Raw genomic sequence first — 19448 nt, forward strand, 5'->3', positions numbered from 1 at the left:
CTGCAGGAATAAGCAGAAAATCCCCAAAATGTGGTTTATCTAGCCTTCAGCTTTATTAATGCACAAAGGAAACACACTGGCAACTATATAACCAAATTTAGGCTGTCCTTCTAAGGTCTAATTTTGGTCTAGAGACATTATTTATGAACTAGAGAAAAGAGATGTCTTGTAGTGGTCATTTCTCATGAATAGTTCTCAAGACAATTCATTACCCTAAATTTCAAAGTTACTTATGAAAAAAAAAAAAAAAAAAAAGAGTTTGATTCTGTGTTGTAGCCACTGGTCTCTATAACCTACTAAGATAAGAGCACCAAGGGTGCTTTGAAGTCAGTTCCATCTGGTTACAACAGCCCAGGTTATACACGCATATTGCAGCACAGTGAGCAATTATTTTTACTTGATAAGGGTTTTAAATAAGTTTTAATCCAGATTTACAACAACACCCACATAGAAATAATTAACAACTTTATACTCTGAGTCACAAAGAGGTGTAAGTAGTGGGAGGGAATGACCAGCATTTTAGTTTTACTAATATTTCTTCATATACCAGTCCTTCCAGTAGCTTCATCATGTTTATTGCTATTCTCAGAACTCCCTTCAATTTGTCTACAACAATCTCAGCAGCTAGCAGGCTGTGGCCTAAGGGTATCATCTAATCAATGTAGAAATGTACTTTGAATTTTAATCAGACACTATAGCACCAAGTTAAGACAGCGCACATTCTGGAGCACTATATTTCAGCATGCCACACTACAGAAGCATGATAACAGAAATGCATTCAAGGGGCTCTGTCCTACACTGATATCAATTGGCTATTTAAAGTAGTTGAAGTGTAGCCTAATGACACCTGGCTTAAGCCATGTAGCAGTATGTGAAAATATGGTTGTCTTTTTTCAGATACCTAAATTGAAAAATCTGTTAATACACACTCATCTACAGGAACAGGAGCCTTTTTCACAGCCTAGTAACATATTTGGCCCTGGTGTATTTTATGTTCCTGTAGGCTTGCTAAAAGAAAAAAAAAAGGCATTTATAGAGTTGAAGGCTTCTGAATAACCTAATTGAGGGGTATTCAGAGAAGGAAATAATGGTATCATTATTCATTGAGCACTTGTTGAGAAAGGTCATAGAATGGAAAAGGTCATTTCATCATAACTGGCTACAAAAATGTTTTTAGCTTCAAACAAGGGATTAACCACTTCCCTCTATTGGTTCAAGAAGGCAAAAAATAAAATTCACCATGTGAGCATGCTGTAATAGTTAATTTGAAAAGAGGCAAATTGTAATGTTTTTACCAGGTGGCAGTTCCTTTGCTCTGTGAATAGTCCCATTGCTATGAAATCAGTGGGATATTTCACATAGTTATAGCAACAAATTCTGGCCTAATATAGGATGAACTTCTAGTGACCTTGTCTAAGCATTAACCTCAGAAATCAAGAATTTTCAATATTTTTATCTTAAAAATATCCAAAATATTAATTGAAAAATATTTTTAGGAATAAGCTTGTAATTAAATCTCTGAATAGAGACTTGATCAATAATGCCATATTTAGAGAGATGATGGATAGTGTTTTGTAAATTGTTCCATTGGAAGGAGCATAACTATTTATTGATACAGTGCAATCCAATATGTGCAAGATTGTCAAAATCTGCAAACTGGATTTTTAGAGACTGTTCTGGAGACTTATAGTCTTTCAAGGTGACCTGAATTCACCCTCTGAAAAATAATATTCTGAAGTGTTGTTCTTATGTGTTTAATAACAGAAACAGTTTAATGGCATCTGTTGAATTATATCACCTGAACATCTCTACAGTAATTTGGGAGAGGCAGGAAGCTGAGTTCTGCACCTCCCACAAAAAGCTGAGTAGATTTGCAGGAACAAGGCCTCACTTTTGCAGAAAAAAAAAAAAAAGAAAAAAGAAAAAAAAAGAGAAAAGAAAAAAAGCCTAACCATCATCATCATCATCAACAACAACAAACACAACCAAGCAATATGAGATACTCTTGAGTCTTGCCTACACTCATAATAATGGTGTTAAGGATCCTGGCAAAACATGCTTTCAGCGATGTCTGAATATAGCTTTTCTTTCTGGTCAGGGATCAGATGCCAGACAGGTTATGATTAATCATCACCTACTAGTAAAAGTAATTGGCAGGATATCTTCAGGAAATTCTTGGGATGGATGACGCTGTTTGATTTCTGCAGATGTTGTTGTCACTCCAGCCAAAAGCTCTTTGGGTTTTCAAATATATGACACTCTCTGGATGGAAACTGTATTAATTGTCATTGCAGGCAAAACAAGTTGGTGATTTTGCTTCCTGTTGTACTTTTTTTTTTTTTTTTTTTTTTTTTTTTCCAAGATGTAAAGCATCTTGGTATTTTTAGAAGTAAGAAAGTGAAATAGTTTTGCGTACCAAGATAATTCTCAGTGATAAACACAGATGAGTGTAAAAATTGACTTTTATGGCTATAGAAAAATGAAAATAGGGCTGCACAGTAATGGCACAGAAGAGAAAGAAGTTAGAGCAGCATGTGTAATACTGTCTAGGCACTGAAAAGGAATTAAAAAAAAAAAACACACTAAGTTACTACTTCTATCGATTTTTCTTTTTTCTTTTAGCAGTGGCTACATTAGTCACTGACTTCAGTTCTAAGGACTACACTAAATCTGATCTGTGTACAGAAACTTGGATTTTCTTACTCATCAGATGAGCACTACTCCAGAGATTAAATCAAAAGAGATGAACTGTCTTGCACCTTTCTCTCCATCCCTATTTTTCATTTGCATTGTACTGGAATAATATGAATAAAGAAATTATTTTAGTGTGAAGTGAAAGTAACTTCTTAGAAATATGGACATCTCTATGGGATACATATTCATTTTAAAGAGTCAAGGTGGGTCTATTTAGAAAAGCAGTTAACTAACATATAAAGTTGACTTTTCTGGCAAAAATAAAATAGGAATTAAAATTATTTGTGATGAATTGCAGTTAACTAACATATAAAGTTGACTTTTCTGGCAAAAATAAAATAGGAATTAAAATTATTTGTGATGAATTACATTGAAATTCACAACAGGCATATAAAATAGCATATGGTGTTATTTACATGATGTATAAAACCTATATAATATGAAATAATGAAATAATATAAAATAAGTATAACAGTAAAATATGCAATAGGTAATGTTTCATATTTTTTTCAGTGCCATGGAAAATAAGCACTGCATTAAATCTTATGTATGCTATAGGAGGGGTTTTGCAACTGTAGCTACTCTAAGCATTAGTTAGAGCACCGTGTCCTGACTCTGAAACTCTGGATTTGATGGGAGCCCAGAGAGCACGGTGCTGGGGACAAGGTGCATAACATGTCACCTGGTGAGCCCCTCCATGCAAGGCCAGAATAATCCAAGCCCCAGCAGAGCCTTGAGCTATGTGGGACCTTGCCTTGGCACCTGGGGTTGTCACTGCACCCCAGTGCAGGTATCTGAGCCAGGGAGCAGGCATCCCCTTGGCTGAGGTGGGCAGTCATTGATGAAATACAAAATAGATAATGCCAGCTTAGCTTGCTCTTCCACAGTACTTCAAATGGGATGAACAAGCATAGAGACCCCTGCCACACAATCTCAGCACACACATAGATGCTGCAAATTCTCCTTGGAGGCTTTAGGTGTTTTCCATACACTTTGTTCCAGCCTGAGGGTGAACAATGACAGATAGTTAGCCCTTCAAGATTCATCTATTATACTTGTGCCTTCCACTTTTACAAAACTTCTCCCCATTGCCAGATCCCATCTGTGCATAGTTCTCTCCTCATCTCATGTGCTGTATATCCTCTATGTGCAGCCCTCTGATAAAAGAATAAAGAAGTCACACACTTCCTGCATGCCCCTCTCCTTCCAACTTCCAAAGCAATTTATCTCACACATCTGATTCCTTCCTACAGCATCTCTACAGAGTCTCCTATCTCCATCCCATTTCAAATTCAAGAAGTGTTTGGACAAGGTTCTCAGACATACGGTAGTTTTTTTGTGGTCCACTGTGGAGGCAGGAACTGGACTCGATGATTCTTGTGGTTCCCTTCCAGCTCAGGGTATTATTCTATGGTTCTATGATTTCAAGCTGTGGTCTAGGCTTATACATACAAGCAATAGGAGATTGAGAGGAGGGAATGGAGGGAAGTGGCCCTAGGGGAACATAAACCAAATCTGTCACCTAAAACTGAATTCACACAGACTGTTTGCTAAACAGTTGTTCATTTGTTTTAAAGCTAGCCCAATGCTTACAGTATTTCTTCATCCCATCCTAATGAAAAATGATTAACTTAAGATTTCTTGACTCAACCACAGAAAGGAAGCATACTGTCTTTCTAAGTCAAGGAGGAGACTACCTCATGTTTCTCTAATATATGAAAACCTCAGGCAGCACCACTAAATTCCTATCTTCACAGGGACCTTATTCTGGTTTTGCTACTTTCTGAATAAAACCCTTTGGCATACAATGTAATCTCTGAAAAAAAAAAAAAAAAAAAAGGAATTGGAAACAAGTCTAAGCCAATTGTTAGTAAAGCTATCCAAATACAAGAAATTTGGAATCTGTAGGCCAAACAATTTCTTAGGAGAAAAACATTATTTTCAAAAAGTCAGTATTGGACATTTTTTAGAAGAGAAAATTAAATATTCCTTTATAAAATTCCAGAATGAGGAAGATGTGTAAGATGTAAGATGAAGAAGATTTTTTAATCAAGGTTTATAATGAGAGCCTAATTTCATCACCAAGAATAGATCAACTGATGTTACTCAATATGCCCATGAACTAAAAGTATATGTACACCGTTCCTGTGTAAAAGTAGATGACCTAGGTTGTGATGACAAAGGTATCAAAGTAATGTTGTTTTGCCTTTTGTTGTAGAGAGCCAAAATACTTCTCAGTGGGATGAGAATCACAATAGCTCAACAAATACTGAAATTTAAATTATAGTAATGATTACCATTTTTGATTCAGTCTGGATAGGGATAATGACTTCAGTGGGAACATTTTCCCTTTGTTTGTAGCATTAGCAGTTAAGGTTCATAGCACTGTTGAGTACACACTCTTTCTGTGGACTGAATAAGTCCTCAGCAAACATCTTAATATTATTAACAGCTGGCTCAATAAATCTTAAAAAAAACTAAGGGCCTCCTGCAAGCTAAGATTAGGTTCAATTACAGGCCTTTCATGGATTTATATTTTATTAGCCTTCTCCAATAATTGATCTTTAACATTATTGATATGCACCTGCCAGAAGAAATAAAGCACTATTTATTCAGTATGAGTTTTATTTGGCTTTAAGACAGACTGACAGAAAGACATTTAAAATCGTATCTTTGACTCAGTGTTCACCAGCCCAGTTTGTGTCCAATGGGGACACAAACCACAAGCAACACATGCAACTCCTTCCCATAAACCCTCACTTACTCTGCCCAGTAACCATTTCATGCCAGAGAAAATAAGCCTTACAAAGAAGGGGAAAGCAGTCACCTTACTATGTTTGAGGCTTTTCCCTGCATGATACCAGACCTTTGTGAAAAAGGCTGTTTCCCACCGAAGAACTCTACAATGAAAGGCAGCAGGATTGATGGCTGGATGCGCACACCTGATAAATACCCATGCTCATCAGGTCAGAATGTAAAAAAAGGACAAAGTTATAAGCAAGAAAAAGCGAAATAACTAGTCGTGGCAAGGTCTGTATTGAGAAAGGACTGAATAATTTGGAGCAGTTAGTCAGAAGACAAATATGAGATGGCAGATACAGGTATGCAAACGAGTGAAAGACAAGAAGATCTGTTGGATGACTCCTATTTACCCTTCCTTATAAAAATGAGATCAAAAGACAATTTATATCTGATAAAAGGTAGCACAACATGCAATTAACTTGTAAAATTCATTGCCACAGGACATAAAAGAGTAACTGGAGAAAATTAAAACTGAGATTGGATGTTTCTCTCTGAATTACTGGAATTAGGTTTTTCAAATTCCCCTATTAGTGTGTGATTGTTTGTTTGAACTACAGGTATGAACAACCCACTGAGAGGACCCTGGCGGCATTCAGCATGCAGAAAAACACCAAACCAAGCTCCTGCATTACCCAACCCAGTGGGTAAGCAGCGCTATCTGTGGGCGCTGGGCTCCTACAACAATACAGGCAGACTCCTACAGGACCTGTCCTCTTGCAGCCTTTCTGCTCACCCTCTGAACATGCAGGGGAGGCAGCGGGCAGGGTGTCTGGAAGCATCCATTTCATGTGTTCCCAGGTTGTGCTTAAAGCAAAGGCAACACAGCAGTACGGGAACAGAAAGGCCAAAAAAATGTGGGATGTGAAAAAGCCTGTCTGAAAGTGAAAGTAGGCAGAAATAATTGGGGATGGGCAGGGGAAAGAAGTAAAGTTGCTGAAAAGGGCAGGGGAAACAAGAGTTCTTTGAGAGAGAGGAAAAGCCTGTTTGTAAGTGGAGAGAGGGGTGATGGTGTTAAGAATCGGGTCTCAAATTTGCAGGGGGGAACAGGAGGTATCCAGGACCTACCTGAGCTATCCAGTGCAGGAGCCAAAGGTAGGAACAGAGGTCCCTCAATATTACCTGGCAGAGATAAATTCCTACACCATGTTTTCTGGGCCCTCCTCCATGCTGACTAAAATCAGAGCTTGCATTCCTGTCCTACACAGCCATTTTGGATGTCTACACAGACAGCATGAACATCTCCTGGGACTCCTTTGTTTCCATAAATACAGAATTTACTCAGAGATTTCCAGCCACTCTTTATCCCCAGCCACCATCTTGCCTGCATTGGTGGGTGGGTAGCCTACGAGGTACTACGGTGCCAGCAAGAAGATTTATTTTTGGAGAATACTAGTGCTGTAATCCTGAAGAGAAGCAGGCGTGAGCACAGCATTAGCTCCAGTTTTCTCAAATTCCCCAAGATGACTGGAGGCAGTGGTTGTCTAGGTCAGGACTATATATGGGGGCCTTTGTAACCTGCCACTTTGCTCTTGCTATGTGCAGTTCCTGGGGCAGGAGGGGCACATAGATTGCTGCTGTGATCTGCTGAGAAGTGATGGGTGCCCTGGAGCAGGAGCAGAGGTTGTGCCCTGTGCTCTCTGGCTGCTTTCGCTGCTCTCTTATTTGTCATCTGTGAGATGTGGCCCCCCTTAGTCCTCATGGGAAGGGCTTGGGAGTTGCTCTGTGCTGCAAAGGCCTGTATAGAGCAGAAATAGCTGGGAAGAAAACCATAATTATTCCTTATGGTGATCAGGTGGGACCTGTGTCCAGCCACAGGCCACCTCTCAGCCACCCTTGAGACTTCCTGGTGTGGGAGATATGAAAAAAAAAAACAAACACAAGCTCTGTTCAGCACTTATCAGAAAGGGAAAAAATGTAATCTGGTGGCGCTATTGTAAACCCAACAAGACGCCATCTGAAAATGAGATCTTAAATACAGCAAGCCATGCCACTCTGCATGACAAGCACTCCATTTTCACCTGAAGTGAAGCAGTCCCCAGTGTGGGGTCTCACGAGCAGGCTGAGCTGGTGGCGATGAGCCTCGGGCCGAAGCAGCCCTGCCATCCCCCTGGCTGCTCCCCAGGTGGCCACAGGCCACCAGAATGAGGTGGCATGAGTGGGCAGCTGGAGCTGCCTCTTTCTGTGGCAGGGCTAGAGGGTTTGGGCCTGACTCAAATAAGCATTTACACTGTTTTGGAGCTGATGTGTGTTGATTTAAGTGAGGTCTGGTGGGCGCCTTCCCTAGATATGCTGCTGACAGCACTGCTGTCTCTTGGTAGAAATGTCAAATCCTCGCTTTTGAGAGTTTAAGCAAAATCTCAGATTTTTTTTTTTTAAAAAAAAAAAGAAAAAAAATAATCTTTCTTTAAGAGGAGACTTCAGGTTCTGGCATCCTGGTGCGTAAGTGCTAGGTGTGGGAAGGGAGGAAATTAAGATGTGCAGGACATGCCCAATTTGCTTTCTAGAAATATGCAAATATTTCTACATAGCTGTATTAAACTTGAGATATAAATACTGTAACTCTGTTACACAATGTAATGAGGTTACATTGTAAAATCCTGCCTAATTGCTCTATTTAACACAGCAGCTGTAAAAAGGAGGAATTTTAAACCCATACTTTTTCCTTTTGTATACAGATTTTTTTTTTTCTTTGCAACAGTTTGAGGGTAACCATTCAAGACAAGATCATAAAAATAGAGATTGTCTGTTATTCCCACTGGACTATTGCACCCACCAGGCTTCCAGTCACTTAGCAGTGCTGGTGACAACATGCAGTTCTCCATAGGGATGCAAAAGAATGAAAATATCTGTGGAAACTGAATTTCTTCAAGACCTGTGATCACTTACAAGCTCATTGCAAGGCTGGATGAAGACACCTGTCAATCGTTTTGACTATACTGAATATAACAGTGGGAAAAGCTTGCATTTTAACCTGTCATCATTGGCAGTTAACAAATTAAACCTGAGCAGAGAACAGAGAGCCACATTTGAAAGAAAGAGCACTATTGCTAATCCAAATGAAAATGCCATTTTTTCTAAATGACAACATAGCCCATCAAAGTGAGGCCATCGGTTTCAACTACCTGCACCTACAACCCTCTTTCTGGAGACCTAGATCAGACATTGATGACCAGAATAGAAATAAATTAGTTTTCACAAAAGACAGCAACAAAGCCACAACATTAAGCAGGTAATGCAGTAATAATTATAATAATGCTACTCAAGCTAAAACCACCAAAGTAGCTGAAAGTCATGCAGCAAATATAAGACAGCAGCACATTGCCTGCTGTCTTATGGTGCTGGGTGAATGTAAAAGGAGCCAAGTGAGCGCAAGGATTTCTCACTAAGTTTATTTTGATACCACTTTCAAGCCATTCTAGAGAGTCCTTCAGTTTATGCCAAGCATGAACTGCCAAGTGTATGCCCTCTTAGACCTCTTCAAAATTCATCATTAATGTTCTGAGGTGTGGGGCTGGGATACCACATGAGAAAGCACAGTTTTATCCAGCTAATACCTGCAAGAGTAAATCATGGCTCAAATAGACCGACATTTGTCTAATGTACTACACCAAGCCATTAACATCGAAATTTATGTTTATACGCTGCCACAGCACCCCTAAGTAAGTATTGGCATGTTAGAAACATAGAAGACACATTAAAATTACTTTCTGAAATGAAGTGATACTGCAAGCTAGTGATATCACCAAAAGGTTGTACACATGCCAAGGACAGAATAATGGGCAGTTGCAAAAGTCCAAAATAGCAAACATCTACTTTAATATGATGCTATTATGGACCTCAATGGAAATGTTCTTAAATGAGTCCAATTTCTGCCTGGAGAGTATAATTCACCACTACAAAAGCAAAAACCAATGCAAAGCCACCAATGGAGCAATTCTTCTCAAAGAGGAGCTAAGGGAAAGAGCTGACAATGATCTGAGATGGGAGTTGCAAAGAATGTCATGCTACAAATGCAGTTGATTTGCAGCATGATAGCTGGAAAGAAGCCAGGAAAACTGAATATGTTCTTGCATGTCAGTTAAGTTATGACATGTTAATCTCTTACTTCATTAAAAATATATGTTTTTAGATGCTAGGGATGATGAAATTTGAAAAACAAACCAGCTATTTTACTGCTTCTGAGACTATGTGCCGAGGTAGACAGATAAGTGGATTTGGAACAATCCTGTCTACCTCTTTACCTCTCACACCAGTGTTTATATTAACAATTACTCAATTATTTAATTTTGGATTGGAGAAACATCTACACATATCTAAGGAAATTAAAGCAACCATCTCATCTATTGCTATGATGGGAATTCAGCTAAGTAAGGCAGGATAGGAATATCTGAAATAAAATGCAGAAAGGTAGTGAAAAGAAAGGTATTTCTGTGAGCATCTTTATAGACTGAACATCTCTAGTAGCAACAATTTTAAAGTCAGTCTCTGAAAAATATGAGCAAAATTGAACATATCAAGTCTAAAAACAGGAAATGTTAACTGCTTCTTGGTCTGTCAGTTGCTTACCTCCTTCTTCCTTTACCAAGTCACTGAAATCTTATGGCTCACAAGTGGCAGTGAAAGTTCTGTAACGTATGGTTATAGTATACAATATTTTATAATACAAAATATATAATAATAATAATGTATAAATTATATATATGTATTGTGAGATTCAAATACTGGAGATCATCAATCATTTTAAAGACTCTGTAAATCACTTACAGAATCTGAGTGAATCTGTACAGAGAATCTCACAGTTATCTACCACACAATCTCAGAATCATCTACCTGTGATATTTGACCTTAGGAAACTTTCCCAGTAACAGTGAACAAATTAGGAATCATTAAATATTTTAGTGCAGGTACTAAGTTATATCAGTCTTATTTGTAATGGACGTAACTACCTAATGTTTGGGAAAATATTTTCAGTAGCTTCCTAAGAAACTAATTCTAATATCACAAATAAATTCTTCATGGTAAAAGGTCTCTGGCTTTTAACAGACTCTTTTATAAACTTGTCTTAATTTCTTGATTTGCTCCTGTCCTTCACATCCCCATGCTCTAACCCACTTCATCCATTCCAGTGTGGATCTTTACTAATTTACACTGCTGGAATTCTTGATTTACAAGTGACTGATTATTCTTTGGATGAACAAAATCCAAATTTCTTACACAGCAGATGAATACAATTAACACCAGGTGACAGGGAAAATCAGCATCTCCCTCTGGACCAATTAAGAGCTACTTATTGATGTTTGGATAATTTCAGTGGGGATAAGAGATGGCAATTTCCTGCTCCAAATCTCTCAGAGCAAGAATTTAACTATACTTTATCCAGAAATGGGATTATTGGCTATTCTATATGACTGGGAGAGAGAGTACTTCTAATCTGAAGATAAAAAGATCCAGCCTGAATGTAAAATACTTTTCTTCAGGAAAGGGGAATCGTTATGAATGATTTTAATTTCAATTAACCAATACCTTTCAATGAAAAAACATCTAACCAGAAAACCTTCGCTAGCCTCATTGACTTCCTTGATGATCAGACATCTCAGCAGATTCACAGAATATGCTCAGTCCTCATAGCAAAACCTCAGTCTCCAAGCCTCATGAAAATGAAATGTGTTACTATTCACAGCTCCTCAGTAGGAAAGAAGAACATGTGAAACACAGTTGAGTCAAGTTGCCCAGTTCATGGTAAGTACTTTTCTGCTCAAAATAATATGACAGTGACACTAACTAAAATCAAAAAACATGTCAATCAGGAAGTACAGAATGCTGAATTCTTTAATATATACCAGAAATGAATTTTGTCCTGAACTCAGCAGCAAGGGTAGTAGTCAGCAAAAACAAACGTGAAAGAATAATGTCCATAGATAATGTTCAGAAGACATGATGTTTCCTATGCACCTCTAAAAACTGTATGGCCAGGATGGTCAAACATGAAGACATGCCACCAAATATTAGTTTTAAAAACCTATACAACTTGGGACCAATTTAACATAAAGAGCTACAGTGTTCATTGCACGTAATTACAGTTGCTGAAATCATCCAAGGATCTTTCAATTTCCAGTCCAAATACTACTCCTGTCAACATGTTTTCTGGAGTGAAGTGGACAGGATGTTCCTGAGATCGTTGGGCTGGCAGGAGAACATTCTCGGGGGAGCACCTCAACAAGGACATTGCTCCTGCTGAAACTTGGTCTTTCTGGGATTTATAATGAGATGTGATGTGAGATGTATCTCTTTGGTCAAGCATATTCTTAATTACAGACCATCACTGGGTTATTTAAAGTTCAAATTGTTCTGGAAAGGGGCTGTTTGTATTGTTTATCATGAGCAGCAGATTTACTATCTGGCTGAATTTAAACTGTATTATATGTCTAAATACCAAGGTAGCAGACACAACATATCATAACATAAATATATTGAATTAAAATCTCAACAGATCTTCTCATACACTAGATATGGATTTGTTTATAAAGGTTTGACAAAAGTACTGTATGATGGCTCATTATCACTTTAATTAATGAAAAATAGATTCAGCAATATTCAACTGCCACTGCTATCACTTAATGCTCTGAAATGCAGTTTGCCAGCCATGAAGTTCAAGAGCCTGATTACACATAATGAACTTAAACTTCCTGTTGGGAATTCGCTCATTCTGCAGCCTCAACAGAATTTGAACTTGTGACATTTCCATCACGCTATAGCTTGACAAGAGGTAAAATAGAAGCAGCTGTGGGGAAACTACTAATGGAGTTACTGAAATCCATGAAACGTTTCACTAGGCTCGACCATCAGTAAGTCTACTTACCCTGGAATAAGTGTTATATTGCTAGATGTGGTCTTAAATTTAAGATTCTGAGAAGATTCTGACATTATAGTTTCAAAACCCAAATTTAAATTGAGAATTTGCATAACATTAGGCACTAAAATTCTGTGCTCAAGTTCTTCCAGCTAAATGGATGGACTTGAGATTTTTTTTTCCTCAACACAGACAGCATTAGCGGAAGAGCAACTGAATTGCTACTGAAGACAATAAAGTACTATGTAAGGTAAGGAAGAGCTACCTTCCACTTAAACCACACGCAATAGAAGTCATAACAGCCAGAAGTTAATGAGAAACACAGGGTTTGCTAAGTAAATACTGTTATAAACTAAAAAGGGAATCAAGGCAGTTTGCTGTTGATGCACAGGACTGCAGGCTTCTCAGAACCCAGCAAAACAAGAAACACATTTAGTACAGTGATTCACTTATTAAAGTGTTATTAAAGTTATTAAAATTTGTGTACTTGTTTAGTACACAACTTCACTTATTAAAGTGAATTTCGTGCAGAAGATACAAATAGTAGAAAAACAAAGGCTGAAGACTGGAAAAGACTGAAAAGACTGGAAAAACTACTCTGATTACCTCCTATGCTATGGGAAGCCCTTTCGTGAAGCATTATGACTACAAAATACTGAGATAGGACAGACTACTGAACCACAGCTTGATCTCCAACAGACTTTGTAAATTGGCAAAAACTATGAAGGACAGTCGGAGTAGAGCCAGGTACCTGATTGCTGCTTGCTACCAGATGTACCATGGGACCATTGCTATACTGGTGCCTATAAGGGCCATTCTCAGAAAAGGCATTTAAAAGCTTTTTTCAAAGGGCTATACAAAATATTAACTGATCGGCTGATAACGTCAGCAGCATGAGTGAGATATTTCAATGGAACTGGGTGACTGAAGGGCAAGACAGAAGGGAAAGCTGATACGAGAAGCACAAGAAGTCTGGGAAATTGTCCAAAACAAATCTACTGATTAACTCCTTCCCCACCAAATATCAAGATAGGTACTTAGGTATGGTAAACTCTGGCTGGAGATTTTATTTTCCACAGCTCAAGCACTGAAGCACATCCACCTAGACCTCTGACAAACTGAAGTAATATTAATCTATCCTTAAACCCCCTCTTGGTACCAGGGTCCAGAGAGGAAAACCTATCTACAACACAAATAAATTAATATTTACTTCCATGAGTTCACAAATGATGTGCACAAAGACACCTAAAAATGGTAACCCATCTTTCATAATGGTGATTTTCAGGGAGCACAGCTCCTCTCAGGCATAGGCATACGCAGAATTCTTCCTGGACATCAGAGTCCCAGGGACTCTGTAGGCAGTAGCTGGGAAATGAGGTGCCTTGAGTGTTATGCTTCTGCACAGTATGACACAGCAACAGTGCTCTGCAGTGCTAACAGCTTCAGACTGATATGCCTGGGAAATTTAGGATTTAAAGAAGTAAACACATCTTTAAGTACGTCAGTATTCCTAGGAAAGTGTTTTATGCTTTATACATTATGTATACAAGCTCATACACCATCAGAGAAAATGAGGTATGGCAGGTAACTCCTGCCAGAAGAAAATACAAATCAAGGTTTAATACTGCATCATTATTCCCATTTTTACAGAAGTGTGGAACAAGGGAACAAAACTGGCAAATAATTTGCTACATATCTTCACTAACCTTGTAGCATACAGAGTTGTTGATGAACTAATTTGTCAGGGTAGTGACACTGTAGACACACTAAGGTTAAGCACAGAGCTTTGGCCCTGAATACTACTTTTATGGTTATGAAGTTATTAATGGAAAAAAATAAAGACTTTCTGAATGTGACCCTTGAGGCAATCCTCAAGTTTATTATTTTTAGCTCTTAGGCCATTCCTCTATGTGATTTGTGTTTGATCACAAAAATAATCAAAGAACAGATCTCCTGGAGATATATAGCAAAAATAATTAATATCAAACAGACTAATTCTTCTAAAATATTATTTTTTCATTGTAACAATAAATAGAAAGAATAAGTGAACAGATCTGTAAGTAAATAATGAAACAAATACACAAAAAGTAATAGGTCCAAACTGGCCATGTGCTCTTAAGAGCACATCATTGAATTCACTGCGTTTCTCCTGAAGCCATGTCTTCTCCTAGGCAGAACAAACCCAGGTCCCTCAGCCTCTCCTCACAGGGCAAGTACTCCAGCCCTAAACTTCTGCATGGAAAATGTTTTTACAGCTAGGGATCACCTAGATGAACAGAGGTGCAACAAGAAGAGAAAACTACAGAGCAAGGAGGCAAACCTAAAATCAGGTGAAGTAAGCCCTACCATTCACTGCAGCCTATGCCAGGAGACCTGCCTGAACCATTTCACAAATAGCTGACTTTGTGAAAATTCATATGGTAGTGGTTCAAAGAAAAGGGGAAAAAATGCATTAGTCACTCTATGATAGCATGCAGATATTTGAGTAAGGAAGAACCCCTTCATTCACTTGTCCTTGGAGTTAATATCTTTCTAGTAACTTCTACATGGCCAAAGTAGGTTAGTTTTACTAAATTAACACTCTGGTGTTTTCTTGCAATTGTGTGCTGAAAAAAACTGACCGACGCAAAGTTTGAGGTGCATCACAAAATCCTGAAGTAACAAGTCTGATTAAGGAGGGTTTGCTGGTGCCATGGAAAATGAATAGCTGAATTTCTAGGTTTCCCTTGACAGATGGCCTAGTAAAAGCTGGAAAGATCTTTGAATTTCTTTACTGTGTTCTTTCAGCTGGGCTTGGCAACCTTAGGGCAAATGTGTGGAACCTGGTGCCTGATGAAGCTGGGTAAGATACTTCTTTTGCACCCCCCCCTGCTGCCTGAACAGAACAAGCCCCGATACTTGTTCCTCTCCCAGTCTCATAAAATAGGTTAGATGGGGTTGAGACAGCCCGTGATATCTTTCCACCTACTCGTGCACCTCTTGCTACAGTCCCTTGCTCCACAACAGGATTTTCTCAACAAGACAAGGTAAGGATTTACTAGGGAATGAGGCAGAAGGCAAAAACTTGTTTTAAACCCTTGCCCTCACCAGCAGTCTTGTCTGCTACATCACTGGGAACTGAATAACTCTGTGTAGATCAGGACTGTATTCACCTATATGATGTTATTGTTATTCGCCGTTTACACTGAGACCTGTATGCATAACTGCATATGTGACTCAGTTGTGCTAGCTGCTTTATAGATGTGCGGGAAAATATGTTTCCTTCCCCAGTTGATCTATAAATTAATATAAGATACAAGCAAATAAATTAATGGCTGCAGAGAGGAAAGAGGTTGAGAGACAGGGTGGGAGGCTGAGATCCTGAAGTTCCACAGGCGTTCTGTAAAAAGCTTTGCTCTAAACCATTAGAAAAGCAATCAATTATCAGATTAATTTGATTAACCATCCTTGATTTCTACCTCTATTGGGAAACCAATATCCTGCAGATTCTTTTTAAAAATATGGCTTTGAGTGGTTGTGGGCCTATTCACCATTTAAAGAATGAATTTCTATAGCAAAGAAGGGGAGGAAGAGACTCTCAGAATCATTGTAGAAATACGTTATAACCTTTGCAGAAAGTGGCAATGGAGGAACCATGATGTTGTCAGAAAATGGTATATGTTTTTAGGAAGGTTTTTAAATTTAATGAAGTGTACACATACATCTGTAGTCACAGAAGTTTAAATAAAGAGGATACATAATGTATGCACGTATGTGCATGGTATATTTGCATGCATGTAAAAGATGTCTCATGTTTGTGATCATTAAATGCATGTCAGCTCTTGTGTTTTTTAGTGAGATCAACTCTTAACCTTTCATTCTTCCAGTATGCATGAAGCTGGCTGTATGACATGCATAGGAAAATGGCTTCTGGAGAACATAAGAAACACGTACTGACTACTACTTAGGAACATTGTGGTTTTATATCTAGAGAAGCTTTGGTCAGATGACAGTTGACAGACAACTATTCTGGATTTACACCTGGTTACTGTAAACATAATCTGATTCTATTGGTTTTCATTTAGAAGTAAAATAGAAGGGGAGCAGGGTTATTTTTATTATATATTTTTGTCTTAAACTAGAGTTGTGACACCCACCTATTACACAGAATGGTTTCCTTGCAAAGCGCAGCCTTCCTTGCCATCCTCGATATCGACAACAGCATCCAGCAGACCAGATACGAATAATAAATTCCAAACCAAAGACAACAATCATGACAAATTCCTGGAAAAGACAAATAAGAAAAATGCCTTTTACTGATAACCAACACGGAAACATCAAGAAACTTATGACCACTGTGTGTGTCTAGTGATCCATCTTTATCACCAGAAGATCCCAAAGCTATGCTGGGATCCTGCTCCCCAGCATGGCCACACATCTACAGAAGAAACACATCCCACAGAGCTTCCTGGTGAAGCATCCAAATCTAACCTGAATAACATTAATTATCTGCTAAAATCAGCTACTATGTATGGAATGCTGAAGGGCTGAATCCTACAGAAGCAATAGCAAAGCAAAATTATCCAGTGACTTTGGATAATTTTGGACTTTGGACTGAGGATCAGACCACATGTGATTTACATAGCTAGCGAGGGATATATGTTATATATCCACCTCGATAAAATTACTTCTTATTTTGAAGGCTGAATGTTTTGGTAAATTTAACTTCATTAAAGTACCACAATAATAGTACACAGGTGAACTGACTGAGATGATGAAGATGCATTTTGGTAATCAATCTTTTCCCAGAAGTAGGTTAAGATACATGCAACTGTAATTACATACAATGGGTATGTAATTGTTTCTAATACAGTAAAAAAATATTCACATTAGGTATAACTTCCCCTGAATAATTTATGCAAAAGTCTTTCTTTATTTGCCTGGTTTGCTTTTCTTTTACATTGGAATCTTTTTAAGACTGTTCTTTTCAACCTGTATAGATGCAGTTGTTACTGTGAAAAAAATCAGTTCAACAGTGAGCTGAACAGTTTCAGTAACAGAGTTTTGAGCACAGTTCAGCTCTATAATTTAAGGAAATCTGAATCGCTACAATATGTAGTGACAGAGTACCTACATACTGGTACAGAATTATTAACTTAATTCAGATATTTTTCTAGAATGCATTAAGAAGTTAACCATTTTGAAATGATGAAATAAAAATTTGTGTGTTAAGCAAAAGGAGAAAAATATTTGAAGAAGGTTCTTAAGCAGTTCGTCGAGAAGAAGAGGATAAAAGCTGTATTTTCTTTGGCAGCTGAATGCATTCCCACATTCAGGATAAAGCTGTCCCTATCAGCCAGTTAACTTGTTATTCCTACAGGATAAGGACTAGTGTAGCACTAGTAAAAGAACATCGCAAGTAGACTTAGAAAAAGAAGACTGTTTGAAAGGGTAAGGTCAATCCAATATTGACTTTTCCCCAATAAACAGTTTGCATGTTTTTAGACTCTGAGACCCTAAAATCTGCAAGCCAGTAAGGCTGTAGATGTCACATACATCAACTCAGGCATTACTTTACTTGAACTAATGACATTATTAATATTTTGCCATGCAGTGGTGCTTTACAAATTCATGATTAACAGCAGTACATTGACATATTGTGAATTTAATTTTCTTTTGCTTTTTGCTTTCATAAAACAATACTAAAACACCATCCTAAAACATGTCAGATTGTAATACTGCATTGGATTAAAAGAGTTTTTAGACCTTTATCAATATCTTAATTTCCAGTTTTGTAAATTCCATATTGAATTCATAAACCACAAAAGCAGAACAAGATTTCTTTGCTGAAATTCAGATAAAGAATATGTTAGTCATTTTTTTTTTGTTGTTGTTAGAAAAGAACACATGGAAAAAACAGTGTTACTGTGTAAGGTTTTCTTTTTATTCATCCTATTTTAGCAATCTTCATCTTAATTCCATGGACTGAGTTATGGCACAACTTTAGAAAGGATTATGTGCAAAATTGAAAAAGTTCTCTATATAGTAACAATATTTCTTAATAGTTGGCTATCATGCCATACATTTCCTCATAGGAAATTCTGTGTAGTCCAAGAATAAAATGGACAAAGGAGCAAATTGGAAAAAAAAAAAAGGAAGAATATGTATTTTAGTTAAATAACTACCACTTTTATAGCGTGAATTGTTAAATCTGGTTTACACATTGTTAGATGATGTCTCTGAATTTATGGGGGTTGTTGGCAGGCACCCAGGCCATTTGACATCTGATTCTCTTGATGAAGTTACTTCTTTGGGGTAGCAGTAATAGATACTGGAGGAGTGGAGGATAGCAAAGCATGAAACACCCTTTGCTTTCAATAAAATCTTTTCCTTGTTAAAATATAATCACAGTTTATTTCACTAACATTTCTGGTTTCCCTAGAAAACATACCGTGTGTACAGATGCATAAGAAACACCTCCTCAGTAAGTACTCTGAAATGTCACAGACATCCTTCAGCCCGTGTGGGAAGTGTTGTGTGCAGGAGCCAATCCACACTGGAAAGAGCATCCTCTGTCACTTCCCAGACCCCATCAGGCCTCCCCAGTGGAGAACTGGCAAGAATGGAAAGCACTTAACTACTCACAAAGGACTATTCTGCAGCTTCATTTCAGTTAAATTAGTATCATAAAAGTGCTGATAGAAATTGAAAAGTGTTAATTTTTGGTAGTTTAATATTCTGGTTCCTAATTAGTGCTATGCAGCTTTGTATGTCATCTGTACTACCATTAGCAATTATTATTTGCTACGCTAGCTCAGTTATACAAAGATGAACAGTCTTTATATGCTGCAAGCATGTTTGAAAGTCTCTTATCCTTCACGGTCTCATCTCAGAGGCAGAAATTCTATTTTTCTCTCTCTCACACACATATAAACACATATATATGTACCACAAAGTGAAAATTCATGGAGATGTATCTGTTCTGAGGAAGAAAAAAGCAAAAGGAATTTTTTTTTTTTTTTGGGGGGGGGGGGAGGCAAGAGTATAAGATTTTTCTTGGAGAAATGATGTGAAATGTCTGTGTTCATTCTGTACAAAAAATATTTACCACTTCCAGCAACAT

The 19448-nt window shown here is 37.8% G+C and overlaps 1 protein-coding gene across 1 annotated transcript in view; it reads right to left on the bottom strand.

The window, feature by feature from the left end:
* The window catches only part of KCNQ5 (potassium voltage-gated channel subfamily Q member 5), a 290627-nt gene that overhangs the window by 52997 nt on the left and 218182 nt on the right, over positions 1-19448 (bottom strand). Inside the window, exon 3 of the mRNA XM_084514930.1 lies at positions 16483-16609. Within this exon, the coding sequence (XP_084371056.1) occupies positions 16483-16609 (127 nt within the window). The remainder of the gene's footprint in view (positions 1-16482; positions 16610-19448) is intronic.

The sequence above is a fragment of the Aythya ferina genome, assembly GCF_964211825.1.
Source record: "Aythya ferina genome assembly, chromosome: 3".
NCBI lineage: Eukaryota > Metazoa > Chordata > Aves > Anseriformes > Anatidae > Aythya > Aythya ferina.